Genomic DNA, 19,788 nt, shown 5'->3' on the forward strand with positions numbered 1-19,788 from the left:
TCCCGCTCGGGCTCCGCTGCCTCCGCGGGCAAGCTCCGCCCCGTCTCCCTGGGACACACACCTTCGGACCATAAGACGCACCCTCGTTTTCCCCCCACTTTTGGGGGGAAAAAAGTGCATCTTATGGTCCGAAAAATACGGTATGTAATGCAAACTATCCCACTCTGATATTTTTTTAACGTTAGCTGAAAAAAAAAATTCATTACAAAATGAAAGGTGTCAATAAAACTCTATACATGTAAAAATGTGCATACACTAACAGGACAAGAGAACATATTCATCACGGCTTACGATCCCAATCTACCATCACAGTGGGCCAAAGGAGACACCTTCACTAAAGTACTACCACTAACCTAACAAAATGTGTAATATGTAATCCAGAGCCTCCTTTGGAAGTGAGTGAGTAGAGGGCACATAAATAATTAAGTTGCTGGGTGTGGACAGACTTTGCAATTATTCCTCAATTTCAGCTTTCGTTTAATAAAAAAAAAAATCCTGATTACTATGGAAACCACAAAGCAAGTGCAACTAATGTAGAGGCTCTCTGCACAACTTGACAGATGCCTATAACATGCAAGAGATGTGAAAGGCTCATTAATTGAGACTGGAAACTAAAACAATACACACATTCAAATGACCTGGGAGAATTCTCCCAGGTTTGCTCTCCTGGTAGACATACTTATCCAGAGATGCCTGAACACACATTCACTTGCTGAGCCCCTGAAGAACAGAGTTTTCTGTGCTGATGCTGTGCAGCCAGGGGGGGCCTGTGCACACATCTCAGGATGCTCTACAGGCCCCCTCAGTTTGCCCAGAGACAGATAGCAGCAATAGATAGGGCAGCCCTGATTGGCTGACCCAGATTGCTCAGGGTCAGCTTACATTTCCCTGCAGCAAAATACAGAATTGTAAATGGGACGTTTTCTGCTCCCTGCTCAGTTGGAATAGCAGAGTCTGCCAAGCTACGCACTCTGTTCCTGGGCTGGGGGAGAACACTATTGTGGCTTCTCTCAGAAGGGTAAGTTGTATAGCCATTTGCTCTCATAAGTTAAACTCTCCTGGAAGTGATTTCTCTCTCCTGGAGCAGCCATTTTTCCTTTGAGAGAAAAGGCCTGAACATCTGTATACAGTACTTGTTGTTTCTTCTGGGAGAGAGCAGAGACTGTCTGTAAGTAGCCTGACTCAGATGCCACTAATGACAGTGGCCAGAGTTAACACTGGGCTACCAGACTTTTTCAAATGTAGAGAAGTTTATTATTAAGATCCCTGTACTAAAAGTTGCTCGAACAAGGACAGCAGGCGCAGAAGAGGAAAGAATTAGGTATGCAGGTTGTCGCAGTGCACTGAAGTGCCTGCTCCTAGAGGGAAGAACAGGTGTTGGTTGCTGGGGCAACAAGGGTCAGCTGACCAGGAAGGGGCAGGGCCTGGCCTATATAAACAGCACAGGCTGAGGCCATAGGCAGTTCCCCTCTGACAGCTGTGAAAGAGAGAGTTCTGCTGGGAGTAGGCAGAGTTGAGAAGCCTGATGACCTGAGCAGATTATGGGTGAGAATACCAGGCAGAGGAACTCCTGGCAGGGATGGAAATGACGATTAGCCAGAGGGTTTAGGGTTTACATTTTGGGCCGGGAGGCTTGAGTTTGAGTTGGGGCTGAGCAGCTGATGGTTTTGTTTGTTGTTACACCGGAGGACCGGGTGAGGCTGTAGGGGTTGGAGGAGGCCTCATGGAAGCTCCCCAGTAGCGTGGGGGTTCCTGGCGCCTGAGAAGGTGCTGCGTTTTGGGGGCGTATAGGCCCCAGCCCCAGTGGGGCAGTGTTGTGCAGGACGAGGAGCCCCAGTGCGGATGAGGGACCCGAGAAGGTGGGTTTGGAGGTCAGGCACGGCTACAGCCACCTGAGCCTTGGTGGGGTTTGCAGACCCGAGGAGGGGGTGCACTGACCCGAGCCCTGAGAAGGGGCACAGTGCATTGGGGGCCAGGCATGGCTACAGCTGCCGGAGCCCCAACTGTGAGGAGCCCCAGGGAGGGCACACACAGGCCCCAGTGCAGGCAGGAGTTGCGTGAGCAAGTCCCAGGGCACGCGTGAGCACGAGCAGAGCCCCAGGGAGGGCATATAGGAATAAGAAACCCCAGGGAGGGCGAGAGTAACACGTTTAGCCCCGTGGAGTGTGAGCGTACCGGTAGAAGCCCTGGAGAGGGCGAGTGTATGGGTAGGAGCCCCAGAGAGGGCGAACGTACGGGGAAAGGCCCAGGAGAGGGCCACTAAGAGAAGACAATAGACGCAACAACATCTGGTACACCTGAGAGGCTTGGGGCGTGGTTTAAGGGGTAGTAGGAACCACGCACAGCCCATAGGGCTGGGACCACTAGATTGACCTACATGAGACAAAGGGCTGGGATAAATCAGAGCACCGTGTCCAAGGGGACAAGTAAAGGCAGCCTCCCTTAGAATACTTTCACCATCAAAGACATCGCAGGCGAAAACGAGGGTGTTTGACAGACAACTTGGCATGGTAGGGGGGTGCCAGGAAAGATCACGGCCGCTCCTGGGTCCCTGCCCTGTGACACAGGTCTTTAAAAACATGGGATAGTTGAAGTAGAGTATAACTGGCTTCACTTTCTCCAACTGGGGGCAAAAGAAGAGAAAGAAGCTTCAGAAGTGGAGAAATTCCAAGTTAAATTTGATGATGAATGCCCAAATTATCTGATTACATGGTAGCATAACACCTCACAGAAGTCAAAAGAACCTAGTGAACATCCACAGCCTAAATGACACTGATCTTTACCATAGCATATACCAGGCATTTGTAGAAGAGAAAAAACTCCCCTTCTTACCAGAACTCAAATTGAGGGGCTGCTGCCAATTCCTTTCCTTTCTGGCATTCTCTGAAAGGTTACAGAAAACTGTTTTGTTTTTTTTGTTACTGCTCCTTGCACAAAAGCTATTCAGCCCCAGGGCTCCATGAGCTCCTCAGAATTGTGCTGTACTAATAGTTTACAACAGTGGCATCAAGTTACCTCAGGCTGCATCCAGACCACAGGCCAGATCCACGTGGCCAGAAGCAACTGTATGGAATTGTGCATTGGTCTGGAGCCATGTGGCAGCACAGAGCCCTGGCCAGCCTGCAGCACAAAGCAGAGGGCATGCAGCCACATAGGGCTCCGGCTGGGCAGCAGCGCAGATCCAGAGGGGTGTGTTAGCATGGGAGTCTGCATTAGGGCAGCAGTGGGAGCTGGAGGGCTGGTGCCAACTGCCATGTCTGCTAGGGTCCACAGATCCTGAATTCTGCAACAGGCCATACCTTCCCAGCTTCTAGTAGCCCACCGGCCTAATGATGCACTAGATAGAACCGTTCTACAAGCCGAATCTGGCCTGCTGCCTGTATACTTGATCTACAGAACACAGAATTTGTTTCGTTGCTCTTATTACAGAAAGTAAGCTAGACTTCCCCACAGATGTCATTTTTCTGTATGCCTAGCATTCCTGGTATAGGCAAACCATATCAGTTCAACGGAAGCATTGAGTGCATTCACAGTAGGCAGCAGAACTTAAAAGCTCAGAAGTCTGTTTAGTTCATTGTACAAGAAATCCTTAAAGATGGCTTATACTTACCGAGGCCAAACTCTGTACTGAACCAGAATATTTACTTAAAGGTCCTCCATTTGCATAGATACAAGACTGAGATCCTTTTTCTTTGGCTGAACTCAAAGAAAGGGTCAAGTTTTGTCTGCTACTGGAACAACTGGAACCTAAGAAACAGATAAACCAATTTTAAAACTTCTGCAATTGGAATCATTGTACCCAAGGTGCTTTACCCAGAACTTTGTCTAATCTAGTACATTACAATAGTTATCCTGAACCACAATGAACCTTTTCTTACTTAACTATTTACATATATGAATGTAGTCAGAACACCTGCAAGAACAATCGTTAGAACTTAGTAAGTACATTAGTTCTATAAGCAATCACACCATTTCTTTCAATGTTGGAGGGATTTTCAGAACATTTTGAAGCTTAACAGGTGATTGTTGGCTTTCGGCTTTGGATTCAAAGAGCATTTAAGAGATCATTAAAACATTAGCATGCAGAGCTATTCTTTGCCTAAGGTAAAGCACCATTCTAATTTTTGTTTCTATGCTTTCTCTTCATTAATATCACAAAACGCACACATTTCTCTTTCCCATCCATTCACCCCTAGAATTAAAATGTAAATAGTTTTGGGTTTACTTCAATAATAATAATTTTCCAATGGAAAAGAAGAAAAATAAAAGGCACTTTTGGTTTTCCCCATGTACCTTTTTCCGATGCAACCGTTTTTGTACATTCTAGTAAAAGATGGCCTGGTTCCCATGGTGACACTTTCCGGCTTTTCTTTCCTCGTCTTCTTTTAAAATGGTGGGCCAGAAAAATTACAGATACTGCACTCACTGCTGTTACTGCAAACAGCTTCTTCAACCCAGGAGAAAACTTTATCTGAAATACATCAAGAGCAGCTCTTCACTACACAATTATTATAGGGGGCTGCTCCTGGGTTAGCTAGCCTGGCCAGGGGAGCTAGTTACCCACCCACGTCTCAGTGAGAATGTAAGGTAATTCCACCCGCCATCACCCGCCCAGGACAAAGAAGTTCTGCTTCAGTTCACTAGGAAAGAATCAGAGTGACCAAGCTTACTGTAATGCAAGGAATCATGAGCAGGTATCCAGGTTTTCCATTTCCCATAGGAAAAAACACAGATTTCCCTTTTATCAGAGAAAAACACAGATTTTACCTTTTAAAGGAGATGCACACAGATCTTGCTCTTTCGCAAACAGCTCTCTGCAGACTAGGAGAGTTCCAGCCCGCAAGGGGCTGGCGGGAATGGGAGGAGGGCAAGCTGGTAGGGGGCACCATGTGCATATATGTGCACATGGCTTCCAGGCAGTTTGGGTAGCAGGTCCTGCAGGTAAGTCTGGCAGGAGTGGGGAATCGAGGCCCTCACAGAGTCTCACGCTGGGCAGGACTGGGGCTGGTGCCCAACCATGTGGTATGTGGGACTGCACTGTGTGATTGCAGAACTCTGGCAGGGAGTGGGATGGGTCTGCAGGCGGCTTGTCAAGGGAGCGGGGCTGGCTCCCCGTTGTGCGCACTCCTGAGGGAGCACATACCCCACAGATACAGGCTGCCCAGTGCAGGCTTAGGGTTCCCTGCCCTGCTGCCCTTCCCCAGGGCCTCCACTGTGCCACAGGTGGGACCTGGTGTGGTAAGACAGAACAGGGCTGGATGGAGAAGTTCCTTGCTGCTGTGAGCCCTGACCTGGGTCAGACAACTGAAAAGGCAGCATCCCCAGCCTCATGTTTACTGACTGTATCTGAAGCAGGAGTGAGCAAAACACATTTCGTGGGCCAGATCTGGCCTGCCAAGGGATTTTTCTGGCCTGCAGCAAGTCCCTTGGCCCCACATGGCTCTCTGCGCAGGGGGCAGCCTAAGATGTGGTGTGTGGGGCTGCAGCAGTGCAGTGGTTGGATTCATTTCTTAGATGCCCCCACATTGATAGCTCCTTCCAGCTGCCACTGCCAGTCTCTGCCACCATAGCTAGACCTGGCCCCACCGCCTGGGTACCCCAACCCATCTGTCCCACACCCATCACTGGGGGCACCAGATGAATTAGATGGGCAGAGCTTCCATGGAGCCTGGGACCCATGTGGGCAAGGTCTGCATCTGGACAGATGGGATGGGGTCATGGCAGGGCAGGGAGTGGCATCTGGGAGCAGGATGGACGGGCAGATTCAAGGCCAGCATTGGGATGAGGAGGCAGTTGCAAGTGCCCAAAATCCACTATCTGCACATTCCTGCAACATGCCAATTCCATGGGCAGGAGCATGCAGGAAGTGAATAACAGCTCTGTCACTGCCCCATACTCCTCATCCCATCCCCAACCCTGCCTGCCTATCCTGCTCCAGTCCCACCCACAGCCCCCATCTGCCTGACCAAGTGTGCCATGAATGGCACATGCCCCCAGTGGTTGTGGGGGCATGGCTATGCTGGCTGCAGCAGGAGAGCAGCGACAGTGGGATAAGCTGGGAGCTCCCGCAGACGCTGATGACACCGTCCACCCACAGGCGCTCCCGGCAGCCAGGGGCAATCGTGGACTGCCCACAGATACTGCTGGCAGTGTCAGTGGCAGGATGGCAAGTGGCAATCGCTTGCAGGCAGGGAGTGCACTGTCACACTCACAAGGTGCATGTGCAACCACTACGCATCGCCCCTGAAGCATGCCTTGCCCATGTGGGTCTCAGGCCAACCTCCATGGTGACCCTGGGATCACTGGGCAGTGAGAGCACAGGGCTGGGCCACAGGGCAAAGCCAAAGGGAGTTTTGGTGAGTGTTTGTGAGCGCGGGGAGGGGAAGAGTGTGTGTGTGGGGGGGAATGTTGACCCAGCCCATAACAGCACACCCAAACTCCCCAAGTGACCCTCCTGCCCAAATAATTATCCACTCCTAATCTAAACCAAAGCAAAGGATTTAGCTCAGGTATTAAAACACAAAATGTACTTTAATGCTTAAAAAAATAAAAATAAAAAAATCACTCTCTGTACAAACAGTAAAGATGCAGTAATACTGTACGAAAGATTAAATTAAGCAAAATATTACACCTGAGTTCATATTCATTTCATATAATAAATAATTAGAAATCCATTTATAAATTCATTTCAACCAAGTGGACGTTACATTTCAGAAGTTTTAATAACTGTAACTAGATGTTCCGTGACTTTTTTCCATCCCACTGGACATGCAGAAGATGGTAAACAAGTGAACAGACATACACTGGAATCTCTGGTGATGTATAATTAATCCCAGAGTTAATAAAAGACTTGAGAGATGCAGGAGCTCTAGAAAAACCACTACAGCAATACAGACCACGCAATCAGTGAGCTCTTAGTAAGGAATTTATTTTTTCCATGTTGGAAAAATTCACAGTCCTGGGGTAGTCACATGAGAGATATTAAGACTATTCACTCTTCTTAATATTTATACTAAAACATACATATACATACACATACATTTATGTAATACGATAAAGATGTTTTAGGCCGCTTGTACTATTAAAACATAAAATAGGGTTTTATCAATGCCACTGGATTTGGAGAGTTATTGAGATTTAATGACTAGGGATCTAGGATTTCTGTTTCCTGCAGAAAAATGAAGAAAAATACAGATTTCCCCTTTAAAGGAGAAAAACGTGGATTTTCCCCTCTGAAGGAGGAAACTGTGGGTTTTCCCTTTTGCAAACAGCTCTCTGCAGTTGGGCAGAGTTCCAGCCTGCAAGAGCTACCTGCAAAAGGGCAGAAAACCCTAAGCCCTGTCTGGAGAGGGTGAGACAAAGCCTGAGAATCTGAGACCAGCCAGTTCTGGCTCAGACTCACTTTCCCTCCTGCAGCTGTTGGGGTAAGTAGAGCTTTTGAGGGCTGGGGACCCTGCAAAGAGGACTGAATTGGCAGCAGGGTCTATGTGTGTGTGCATATGTAATGGGCTGGGGGTGGCAATGGGGAAGGGTCTACAAGAGAGAAAGGTGGGGTAGGAAGGTGCTCCAGATAGAAATGGTCACTAGAACTGGGCCTGGAGACTCCCTGCCCTCCTAGAGCTGCCTCTGCAGAGGGAGACTAGCATAGAAGAGAAGGGGCTTGCCCAGTCAGAGGCAGGCCCAATCCAGTCCAGTCCAGTCCCTGAGCCCTGTCAAGGGCTTCCCAGGAAGGTTATGGAGACCGCTGGGGCCTGGGCACAGGGAGCAGAAAAGCAAGGGCCAGCACTGCTCAAAGCCACAAAGCATCAGGCAGGACACCTTCAGCTGGACCTGTGGCTTGGTGCGGGGGGACACTGCTGCTGCCGGGAGGAAGCAAGTCGGGGGCAGTCAGGGGCTGCTGGTCAGGAGTGAGGGGCAACAGCAGGGGCAGAGCAACAGCAAATCAGTGATGCTCTGCGCCACAACACAACTGCGGGGACAGCTGCAGCTGGACCCGTGTCCTTGTGAGGGAACAGGACAGGAGGTGCTCCCACTTTCTATGATAAAAAACACCAAAATGAAATGCCAAAGTTTATAGGTATTTAGAATTTATTTTATTATAATAACTGAGGCACTGGTAGGCTTCCACACTGCTTTAAACTGGTAAATATAGCAATAAAACATTGTGTTCAGTCGATAGTGGCATTCCATTTTAATGGCAGAAAAAAACATGAATTTGTGGGGTTTTAATCAGAGAATTTTGAATTTTTAAACAAAGAAAATCAGGATCCGCATTAATGACTCAGTAACATCTTTCCTCTTAAAAAAGTGCCAGAGTCCTGATGATGGATCATATTTTGCTTACGCTCACACCTATTAGTATGGCTGCATGGATTAAATAAAGAACAAGCTCACAATCTCCCCCCTTATATTAACAGAAAAGTAGCATCTTTTTCAACATACTAGAACGTGGACTTTTTCTGTGAATAAGAAATATGGAAGCAGTTTTCCCATTTCATAAAGCTTACAGTTATTTAAACAGGTTTGGTTTCACTGTGTTGTTCAGAAACATGCCCTAGTTATATCTGACTAAGAACTGCCTCCTCCCTTGGCTGTAGTCAAAGCACAAATACTGATTCTCCACCCTAACTTTCTATTAAAGAATGTTCCAGGGACACGTTCCCCTGCAGACAGGGAGTGTCAACTCCATGATGCTACTAAGCTCTGTGAGTCTGGAAACTAAGACTACAACGGACTCTTTACTATTAAAGATAAATCATTTATTACCCACCAGTACTATTTTTACATACAGCAACTTAGCATATAAAACCAAGAAAATGGATGGCAATAAATCAGTGCGAAAAGCATCTGCATAAAAGCCAAAGAAGTGATTAACTAAAGCTTCATTATGTTCAACTATAAGGGACTATTAACATAAAAAAAACAAAAAAAACACCAGATTGGATTTAAACCAAGCATCTCTCAGTACTATATCACTTATTGTAAATCAGTCAAAAACACTGTCAGCTGGGTGAATCTTCACAATTGATACAATAGTTCATCAAAACAAATACAGTCAAAAAAAGAAAAAATAGCTACAATCTACAAAAGATTTTAGAACATGCCCAATACGATTATTTGGGTTAACGACTTCTGCATTTAAACTTTTAAGAAACTGACAAATTTTCTTGTGAAAAACAAAACTGAAGAGCATGATATTTGGTTTGATCAGAAGTACTACAATGCTGCAATGATTACTCTGCAATGAAGCCTACGGGTTTGCAGAGAGTCATTTCTGTTATCTGACATACAACTGACTTGAGGGAGTAGAAGGGAGAAAAACAAAACAAACAAACAAAAATAGTTTTGTCTCTCATGCGTTCACATTGGGTGAGAACCAGAACAAAGAGATTCCTGGGGGAAAACGTTTAATGAAGATGTAACCAAATATTATGCCCCCCAGGAGCTCAATCGTTTAAAATACTGTAAAAAAATTAAGTAACTGACACCGTTTCAGATCCATGGATGAAAATGCCACAAATGAAGATAACACAATATTATGTTCATTACCTGAATGAGAGAATAATACCAGGAAAGGGGAAGATGAAACACTTGTAAAGCTGCTGTCTTCAAAGAAAAGTGCGTCTCACTAACTGCGTCTTCGGACATGGCTCTCTCTCTCCCATAACCTCATTAAGCAAAACTACCTTGAGGCCGCATCAGTCACAACCTGCCACTGGCATCCCCTGTCAAATGAAAGCGATGTGTTCAATTACACCTCTCCCAGTCTGTTCTCTACAGGCTGTCAAAGCCTGGGGTTGCAGAGGGCGCAGAGGCGGGCCGGCATCCTCCCCCTTTGCCTCTACCGAGAAGCTGAGCAGGGCGCGGCAGGTTTTGGCCCGTCCTCCACCCCGCTCTGCCCTTGGCAGGGGGCAGCACCGGACATCGTGGGGAGCAACAGCGGCCTGCGGGGAGGGATTTGCAAGGAGCGGCAGGGAGGGACCCGCAGCAGGAGACGCTCGCTCGCTCCCTACCACAGAGGCGGGGATGGCGGGCGCTGCTCGGCCCCGCGGGGTAGGGCGATGTGCCTCCAGGCGGGGCGGGGCGGACCCTGAGGGGACTCCGCGCCTCCTCTAGGCCGCGCCCCCGCTTACCTACTGGGCTCCGCGAGCAACAGCAGCCCTTCGCCACCCGCTCCAGCCCCGGCCCCGCCCCCACGACTGCCGCTAGGAGTCAGCAGCACATCCGCTTCCGGGGTCAACGCAGAGCTGGGTGGAGGAATGAGCCCCAAATGTGCACCCGCGCCGCCGCCATCTTTGTGCGGGCAACCCTAAGCTCTGCCCACGCGAAGGCCCCGGGGCAGCAGCGCGGCCCGCCGCCGCCATCTTGGTGAGGAGTAGGCCGGGGGGGGGGCAGGCTCCGCGCTGCCATCTTTGTGCGGGGCGCCCCCACGTGTGTCTGAGGGGCGGGGAGGGAGCGACGCCTCCGCGCCGCCATCTTTGTGCGGGGCGCGTTCGCCGGCTGGGGCTGAGGACGGTGGGAGCCGCAGGCGCCCGGTGGCCCAGGTGAGGTGGGATCCTCGGCTCGGCTCGGCTCGCTCTACCATCCAGCTCCAAGGGCACGAGCCGGAGGACTTAAGGGGCTGCGTCGTGGCGCCTGCGGGCTGCCCTCTCGCCTGGCTTCGCTCCTTCTCCGAGGGAAAAGGCTGGGCCGAACGGGGCCCGCGGCGGGGCCGAGCGTCTCCCTGCCTGGGCTGCGTTGCAGGCTTAATTTCGGAGCCTGGGCCAGTGCCCCGCGGGGGCGCGTGTCGGGTGGGGAGGATCCTGCCTCAGGGAGGGGCTGGACTGGACTAGCTCGGAGTTGCTGAGCCAGGAGAAGGGCGGCCGAGGGAGGGGGAGGAGTAGCGGCAGCTCAGTGCGGCCCCCGGGAGGCTGTTCTCTGCGGGGGGCAGGTGACACGACAAGGAGCCGTCGGCTCAAGTTGCAGCAGGAGAGGTTTAGGTTGGCTATTAGGCAAGATTTCCTCACTAGGAGGGTGGAGAAGGACTGGAACAGGTCGCCCAGAGTCGTGGTGGTATCACCATCCTTGGAGGTTTTTAAAACAAAACCCTAGCTGGGATGATGTGGTGCTGCTGTGAACAGCAGTTGGACTAGATGAGGGCCCTTCCTGCTCTGATCTCCTAGGATTCGGTGACCCCTGGGCATCCCTTCCAGCCTGACTTCCCTGTGCTCCTGTGAGTACAGTGGCAAGACTTCTCAAGCGCTCTGATTCTTGTAAGCATTGATTTTGCATCATTTGTTATGTATTTGTAGTATTTATTATTTCCTATGACTTGTGTATACTTGGGCAGCTCCAAAATCAGTAACATCTGAAAATTAAAACATGGAAGGTTTTCTGAAGCCCCTCAGTGTACTGGATGCACAACTTCTGTATGGCTGCACATTGAATAAAGTTTGTGTTAAAGTGTGGTGGTTGCTGGAAGATGCAGGATTTCATGATTTCTTTTTTTTAAATTTGTTTTTGTGTCTAAATCTTCCAATATATGATTGCAGTCACAGAGTCTGATTTGGGGGAGTGAGGATTTGAAATAAAGTACTGTTGCTTTGTTGCATAGTCTTGGAAATAATTGCAGGTACAAATCAAAGCCCAGAACCTGTAACTTTCTCTGAGTGGGCAAGTACATGGAGTAGGGACCCAATTTGATTGTATTTAGTACTTCCCAGAGTTCAAAGCAATGTCTTTTAAAAATATGTTATCTTTGTTGTCATTGGTCACAGTGTGTTACTACAATGAAGATTGCAGGATTAGCATGTAATGCCATATAAAACAATTACCCGTATTGTTAGGAAACATTATTAATTCTATAAACTACATTAAAAAAATTGTACCAAGATTCCAGTGTAGTTTATCATGATTTGCTTTCTGTGTTTTTAATCAAAATGATGAGGCCATGGCAGAAGCACTCATAGCATAGCCTGTCAGATTTCAGTGAATCTGTAAATTCTGCTAAATACTTTGTCACAAGTGCACAAAAAAGGAAGGACTTGTAATACCAGTATATTTAGGAGCCTTACAAAACTGATATAGTTGGGTTCCGTTCATGTATACATGCTAGAGGTGTAAATAGCATTAAAAAAAATTATCCATGTAACCATCTCTAGTTATATCGGTTAAACAGTTGATTAATAATGCATGCCTAGTCCTGGCGGAGCGGTGCAGAGCCCTGGGCCAGTGCCTGCCCCGCCCTGCCACAGGGGAGATGTCGCAGCCACCTGCCCGGAGCAGCGTGGGGAGCCAAGGGCTGTTCACAGACCCGCTCAGACACTGCTGGTGCTGGGGACCACTCCCTGCGGCCTTTGACTGAGTTGCGGGGAGGTGGCACCAAGCCTCGCCAGACTATTAAGCCCACCATGAAGCCAGGGGTGACAGCAGCCTGCTTTCCCAACTTGCTGCGGCCACTTTTTTTATTTAGCACTTGATGATACAGTGATCACAAAGCAAGGAGAAACATATTCACAATTTTATGTCCAAATTTTGCAGCTAGCTCGTTGCCTTAGGTGTAGTATTGTTCAGATCCAATAGAGTTCCATTAAGTGTATGAAGAGAGCGTTCAGGGGTGATGCAATGCAGAGTTTGAAAGGAGTCACCACAACTGCAGTTCTGTAAGCTAGTTCAGCCCTAACAACGTAACAGAAATACACATTTGCTGTGCCCTGCCCCGATTCTGTTTAGAGAAGACCAAAGACATCTAGGGAGATCAAAGCTGGCTTGTCTTTTAGTGGGATTTGTAGTAATATTTTCTGTGTCAGGGGATGAATTGAACCACATTTGCATCCAGGCATCTTGGATGTTAAATGAATCTTGCTCAAGATGAATTACTGTTCTCCAGTTGGGATGTCTAGATTTTAGTCTTGGATGTGGGTTTAAGAAATCTTTTGTATAGGCAGCTGTGGGTTATTTTTTATTTTAGTTCATAATTTAGTTAAGGCATTTTTTTCGTGAGGGAAGATGTATGTTACTAAGAATAGGGAGCTGTTGAAGAGGGGCAGATCAAATTGTTCGTTTTATGATTCAGTCTGTTACATGTCACTATCAGCCTTATCAGTGTGAGCACTATTTAACCAAATTGAGCCACAGTGTTCCACCAAAGTGTAAACCAGCACTAAGGCTGTTGTCCTCAGTGCATCAGCATCAGCTCCCTGGGAAGTCCCAGTGAGTTTCTGGAGCAAATTTTTACAACTTTTTTAACTTAGCATAGTTACGTGATTTTTATAGCACAGTGTTCTATCTAGGATGATTCCTAAAAATTTAGAAGTACTCTTATAACTTAAGAGCTGACTTTTTGAAAACAATAATGGGTTACTAATTAGCTTGTTTATTGTTCGAGTGAAATGTAGACACTTCCGTTTTCCCAGGGCTTGGGTGCAGATGCCATTATTTAAAGTAGGTTTCTAAAGTATTCAGATCAGTTGTGAGTATTGCTTCTGCTCTGGAGAAACAAGATCATTGCGTAATGAGGGCTATGTCATCAGCATGTATGATGTTTCTTGAGAAGATGCCTGGAGGTCATGAATGTAAAAATTAAACAGCAGAGTTGCAAGGACTGATGCCCTTGGGAGTTTGTTGTTCAATTTATGTGGCCTATTCTTAATGTTATCAGAAAAAATCTGGAACTATCTACTGCTAAGCAAGTTGTCTTAAAACTGCTAGTTTACTAGACAAGGTATGATGTCCAAGAACTTCAAGGTAAGTCCTTGACTCTAGACTGTATCATATGCAGCCAAGAAATCAAGGGAAACGGCTACAGTTTTTAGCGACTTTTCAAATCCTGGTAAACAGGGCATGATTTGATAGCAACATCCTCTGTTTGGTCTAAACCTGGTTTGCTTGCTCAGGAGTAATATGTTCATTTATAATCTGAAAAGTTTTATTATATATCAGTCTTTCTAATAATTTGTAAGTCATATAATAATGCTATTGGGTGGTAGTTCTCAGCTTTATTGGAATCCTTACCAGGTTTTACTACTGCTGTTGTTTTTCTCCTCTTTAAGTAAGGCTTTTCCCTGAAAGGGAGGGTAGCAGACTAACTATGGGTACTAGCCCCACCCAACCTTCACTCCTCCTTCCTACATGCCCTGCCCCCTTCCTGTTCCTGAGGCACTGTGCTGTTTCCCTTCCCAGCCTGACTGTGCCCCATGCTAAATGTTAACCATTTACTGTGCGTTACTGGTGTAAACATACTTATTTAATAGTTTAACCTTTCATGTCACTAATGCGTACATTCATATTCAGCGTTCAGAGGAAGAAATATCCCATGAAATTGTTTGGTCAAATAGGTGCATATTAAGGATTTACACATAATGTAGTGGGATGTGTATTTACTTATTTTAGTAGTGCTTGAAGTGTTAACTGATAGATAAGTTGAAGGCAAACGGGATGGCTAACATTAAATGCATACTGTATATGATTTTCTTTTGAGTATATCATTGTGGTAACAAAATCAGAGGGGAACTAAGGAGAAGGCTTCAAGGGTCGCTGCATTAGACTAAGGAATGCTTAGACTAAGCTTTGGGAACTGATTAATAGTCTCTAGTACTGTTTGAGGGGTTAGGGACCTTTTTTGGTTGGCAGGACCTTTACGTGTGAGGTAAGTGGCTTTTTCCCATAGCACATATGGTGCTGTGGAATTTATAATGAATTATAAATAGAGAAAGAAGCTGCTGCACATCATGCTTTAAGACGCAGTTCACGTTGCTCTGGTAGTATTCTATTGAGCAGACTTGATGTAATAAATAAAAGAATATTTAACTACATGCAATTTAGGATGAGCCTTCGAATCTAGGCTTGTTGCTATTTGTATTGAATCACTGCTGTACATGATACACTAAATGAAAATGTGCTAAATTACTATCTTGTCCCTGCCCTGAGGAGAAAGTGACCTGGTTGGTACAATGAGAATATGTTATGGACTTAGGCTGGAACAAGCTTTTTGTAACAGTAGAAAGAGCTAGGAGTGTACTAACTGGAAGGTTTTTCCAAATGAACAAGGGACATTTAAGAGGGACCATGTATGCCACAGTGCATAAGGCAGTGAACTGGAAGTAAGGCAAGTTGGGTTCTTTTTCCTCTTTCCGCTCCCCACCCCCGCTTTTGCTTCTTTCCTTGTTCCTTTGTTTCCCTTTTTACCATTTTTGTCTTGTCTATATAGACTGTAAGCTTTCTAGGGCACGCTGCATCTTGCATTATGTAAGTGGGGCTCTTTGCTACTTCCATAAGTGTAAATATTCAATGTAAATGGAAACACAAAATTGGAAGTCACCCGAAGACACAGGGCAGAGCATACAGAGGGAATGAAATGCAAAATATAGGGAAGGGGCAAACTTGTAGGCAGTAGTGGAGTGTATGGGTTGCTTAAAGTGGAGAAACTTTAATTTATTGAAGAGATTTGAGTAATGCATGGTCAGAGAAAAGGGAAAAGAAATGCTTTTTAACAGATGCATTTTGAATGAGATAGAAAGTGTTTGCCATAGGAAAAGACAAGTAAGCAAGGGAAGAGAATACTGTAATAGATATGATAATGATGGGACACTAGCATGTGCGAGCTAGCATTGTGGCCACAGGAAAGAAAAGGAAGGTGAAAGAGAGGAGAGACCACTTGGTTACACCTATATAAGAGCTGAATGTATTGTGTTTGCATTTTTGTATGTCAGTAACAACTAGCTTGTGATAAAGAAGCCTTTTCTTAAAGTTGAAAAAGTTTAAGGCTTGGTCTTGATATGCTTGCTTAATGTTTTTTGGGTATAGGCTCCATGTGGAAAATTAGGGCTTGATTTTTGTGATCACATACCAACTGTATGAAAAATAGAACTGAACTCATAAATCTGCATCCAACCTGCAGGACTGCAGGTTAGGTTTGAAGCAGTTTGAGAGGTGAAAAGCAGCACATTAGCTACGGATCTAATAATACAAGATGAGCTCTCCGCTAGCTTGCTTTGTGTTACTTAAAGTAATACACTCAGAAATCTTATTACATACAAATAATTAAGCCTTTAGGCTTACTAATCCATTATACTCTTCCTTCCAAGGTATTTGCATTGATCTTCAGCATTAATACAGTCCTGAGGTTTTTGAGATGATATGAGCTTCATTTAGAACTCAGTCATCCAAATCTAATGCCTTGGTAGGGCTTGCAATATGTGCAAGATGAAGCCTACGTTCTTGTTTCCTTTTCTGTATAGTAAAGGAATTGATTTTTGCATTTTAGCTGGTGTTATTAACATTAAAAGAATTTGGGAAAGATACCCTGTTCATTTTTACTTTAACATGTACTTGGGTTTATATAATATTATGAGAGTATGACCAGAGTTTTTAAATGTTTTTAAACATTGAGGGCAGACATATTTTTTTTTTCTTTTTGAGCTAGCAAGCTACCTTTTTTCCAACACTTGTCAGGAAATTTGAAGCTGTGTTGCAAGTAGACACTTGTTTTATAAAACTTGAGGATTATGTCCCCAGTTGCACCTTGCTCTTAGGTGTGACAATTCTTAATTTCTCTTCACTGCTCCAGAACCTTAAGCAAATTTTGTCTTGGTCTGCTACAGCATTTCTGGCTTTCTCAACTCTCAAACCATTAGACCTTAATATAAGAGTTTCTTATAATGTGTTACCAAAATTGTTGTGCTGTCTAACAACAAAATGGAGAGGCTAGATTGCTGCTAGAAAAAGTTTTTCCTGATTCCAGGCTAAGAGAAATCAAAATGGTTGAGTCAAATGGAGGATATACTGAATTTAGAAATGAAAGAAATGAATGGTGATAATGAAGGGAGAAAAAAGTAGGAAGTTGATTGAGAAATGAGTTTGTAGCTACTGTAGGAGTTGTGGCCTAAGATGGGTTGAAAACCTGTGGCTCGAGGGCCAGATCCAGCCCATGAAGAAACTGGATCTGGTTGGTGGTAGCATGGGGAATCTACTCAATACTCCAGCTTGGGCAATGAAGGAGGCAGCCCAGGGTCTCTGCCTGCTCTGTTCAGTTTATTCCTCTCCTGCCACTGGTGCAGCACAGGAGGAATCCCCATGGTCCTACCACCCGCCTTGTTTTCTATTCCCTCCACAACATCTGTTGATTACTGGGAACCGTGGAGATTTGTGGCTTCAGCCAGAAACTGGGTTGCAAGCAGCTGCCTGCCGTGGCGAAAGGTTGCAAACTCCCTGCCTAAGAGAGAGATCAGGAGGTGAGGCTATGATGGAAGTACTGTTCAGGGATGGAGAAAGGACAAAATATGTGGAACCAGGAGTTTGGTGAGGTCCTCTGGAAACAATATAGAGAAGCAGGAAGGAATAACGGTTGCCAACAAATTAGGTAAATGGGAAGAATGAGGAAACACCAGAACGATTGCTAAAGGGACAAACTGGAGGAAAGAGAATTACAGAAGCCATTATAAGAGCAACAAAGGAGTCATGAATCATGCAGAAAGCAGCAGACAGATCAACACTACCAGGGTCTAGACATTCCTTTGGGAAGTGGTTAGGTGGATTTAGTTGAGGGTCTTGGCATTGGAAAAGGAAAACCAGGTTGAAGGGGGTCTTGTAGGTAATCAGTACAAATAATTTTTGCTTCCACCAACTAGTAGTGTCATAGCTGACCAGGTTATAGAGAATTCCCATGTACTGCTAACAAAAAAAATAGTATATTTAAATACATTCTGTGTTAGAGGACTTGGGAGCAAAGGAAAATTTTGTTGAAGTTCAGGGTGGTGTGTACTACATACAAATGATAAGCTTCAGCTTGCTTTTGATATTTAATATGCCTATTCAAGAGCGGGTGTCATTGTAAATAAATTAGGCCAGGATAAAGTTTCCCATGTTGACTTTTTTTTTTTCCTCTCTGCAAGGGAGTTTATGTTCCTGCATTCTGTGGAACCAATTCTGTTCTTGTTCTTAGCATATAATTTGTTTCATTGCTCTGTGCCTCAGTAAGCTTCAGGCTTGCAGTTAGTAGGGTCACCTGTACTTTAATTTCATTTACTGGATTCTGTTGCTTAAAATAAAAAGTCCAGTTTGCATTCATTTTTAAAATTCAGCACATGCATTTCCTAAATATGCTTTTGTTTAAACAAGGCAGAAAAAGTTCTTTGGGTAAATCTGGTATCTTTTATTAGACCAACTAAAATAGTTGGAAAAATTTGTTCTTTGTAAGCTTTCGGGTACAAGTTCCTTTCATCAGGCTGAGGAAGCATCTGCAGGTGGTCTGTGTTTATAATAATAAAGAAGCCAGAAGCTGGTATGCATGTGAGAGCCAGTCAGTGAAAATGTTTAAACAAGAAGTTTAAATACATTCTTTAAATAAATAAAATTTAAAAATAAGTTTAAATAAATTGTGTAAAAAATAAGTTTAAATAAAAACTTTTATGCTACGAGATTATATGTATACAGCTCTGATGCACAGTGATATTAGACGTCTACAGTAAGATATTCCCAAAGGTTATATTTTTTATTCCTGTTATGTAGATATTGCCTGCTCTTGAAAACTGCAGGAGTTAGGGACCTACTGCTTTTTAAAATGTCAGCACTCAGCAGTGATTGCCCACACTTGGAATCAGTTGGCGAAATAACAAAAGAAGAATTGATACAAAAATCTCACGTGAGTTTCAAGTTTTTTTTATTTGCTTCCACATTTAGTTGAGATTACTTGGGTGTGTTAGGTATGTAGCTTGTCAGTGATGGATTGACAAATTACTATATGTGCAACACATTTAACTGGGAAGTGTTACAGTGGACAAAATATTTATGTTAAAGGTTTACCACACAAGTTACTGTAAATTACAGTGTATGAAATCTGAGTTGTAGTTAAAAGTGAGAAGGAAACATGAGCCTGATTAAACCTTAAAAATACCTTCATACCCTGCATTCAGAAAGTGTCCTTCTCAGGGATTGTTCATTTAATAGGGAGTTTCATGAGCTGATTCCTCCTACCCATAATTGAACAGACAGCTTATACCTTCTATTTGCAATTTAATAATATCCATAAACTACAGTAACTGCTTACTTGAGAAAGTAATGTAATGAAAATGCACATATTTTTAAGTGGCTACTTATGCTTCTAGAAGAGGGTGAAAGGGGCAAGGAAGGATCACCCCATGACTAACTAGCCAGTTCTTACTAGACTCTGATGGCCTTTGTGATCCAAAGGCAACTGTTTTGAAACTGTTTGCCCCATCTACCTTTATATTATTGCTTTTATATATTGTTATTAAACAAGGCAGACCCAGCATTTAGTAATTTATAAACTTGATAGCTATGAGTTGGCAAAAAATCCTTTTTTTTTTTTTGCCTATGATACTTTAATTAAAAGTGAATTTCATTTACATAAAAGTACAACAGTTATCTACATGGTTTGCCACTCAGAAGTTCAACATTACAGAAATAAGTAGCAACACAGTAAGCTCTACAGATACTATTACACTAATGTTATGATATATTAGTTGCATGGTCCTATTCTAAGAGAAAGCCAGGCCCTTATGTGATCTTTTAGTTTAAAGTGTTAAAAGGGTTTGTTTTGGTGTCACCTTGAAAACCTAAGGTCAGATGTTAGTTATATTTAAATGTTATATTTTAAATTCTGTTTTAATGGTAAATGGAATATCACTTTTTATTCTACGTATAAAACACTTCTTTCAGTGTCTGTCCTATTGTAGAATGGTTACAAGATTAGGAGAGTTTTGACATGTTTTAGTAATCAAAGTGCAATGAAAACTGAATTGGCATCCACATAATTTTTGTTTTATAAAGATTAACCTAAAAATGGTAGGC

At 44.6% G+C, this 19,788-nt stretch overlaps 2 protein-coding genes across 8 annotated transcripts in view; one reads left to right on the forward strand and one right to left on the reverse strand.

Moving 5' to 3' along the window:
- The window catches only part of MIGA1 (mitoguardin 1), a 60,824-nt gene extending 50,624 nt beyond the window's left edge, over positions 1–10,200 (reverse strand). Inside the window, exons 1-4 of one of the 3 annotated variants that reach the window (XM_019531237.1) lie at positions 10,134–10,200; positions 9,550–9,725; positions 4,294–4,471; positions 3,611–3,747 (exon numbers count right to left, since the gene is read on the reverse strand). In XM_019531237.1, the coding sequence (XP_019386782.1) occupies positions 3,611–3,747; positions 4,294–4,471; positions 9,550–9,648 (414 nt within the window). In that variant the 5' untranslated portion in view covers positions 9,649–9,725; positions 10,134–10,200. Of the gene's footprint in view, positions 1–3,610; positions 3,748–4,293; positions 4,472–9,549; positions 10,020–10,133 lie in introns of those variants that run through there. The other 2 variants (XM_019531238.1, XM_019531236.1) reach the window with 2 other exon arrangements.
- Positions 10,201–10,288: 88 nt separating this feature from the next.
- USP33 (ubiquitin specific peptidase 33) overlaps positions 10,289–19,788 on the forward strand; it is a 59,598-nt gene continuing 50,098 nt past the window's right edge. Inside the window, exons 1-3 of one of the 5 annotated variants that reach the window (XM_019531233.1) lie at positions 10,289–10,375; positions 11,163–11,252; positions 18,487–18,619. In XM_019531233.1, coding sequence (XP_019386778.1) covers positions 18,539–18,619 — 81 coding nt within the window. In that variant the 5' untranslated portion in view covers positions 10,289–10,375; positions 11,163–11,252; positions 18,487–18,538. Of the gene's footprint in view, positions 10,376–10,467; positions 10,545–10,932; positions 11,253–18,486; positions 18,620–19,788 lie in introns of those variants that run through there. The other 4 variants (XM_019531232.1, XR_002100246.1, XM_019531231.1 and 1 more) reach the window with 4 other exon arrangements.

Source organism: Crocodylus porosus, unplaced genomic scaffold (genome assembly GCF_001723895.1).
Source record: "Crocodylus porosus isolate Cpor-Errol unplaced genomic scaffold, CroPor_comp1, whole genome shotgun sequence".
Taxonomy (NCBI): Eukaryota; Metazoa; Chordata; order Crocodylia; family Crocodylidae; genus Crocodylus; species Crocodylus porosus.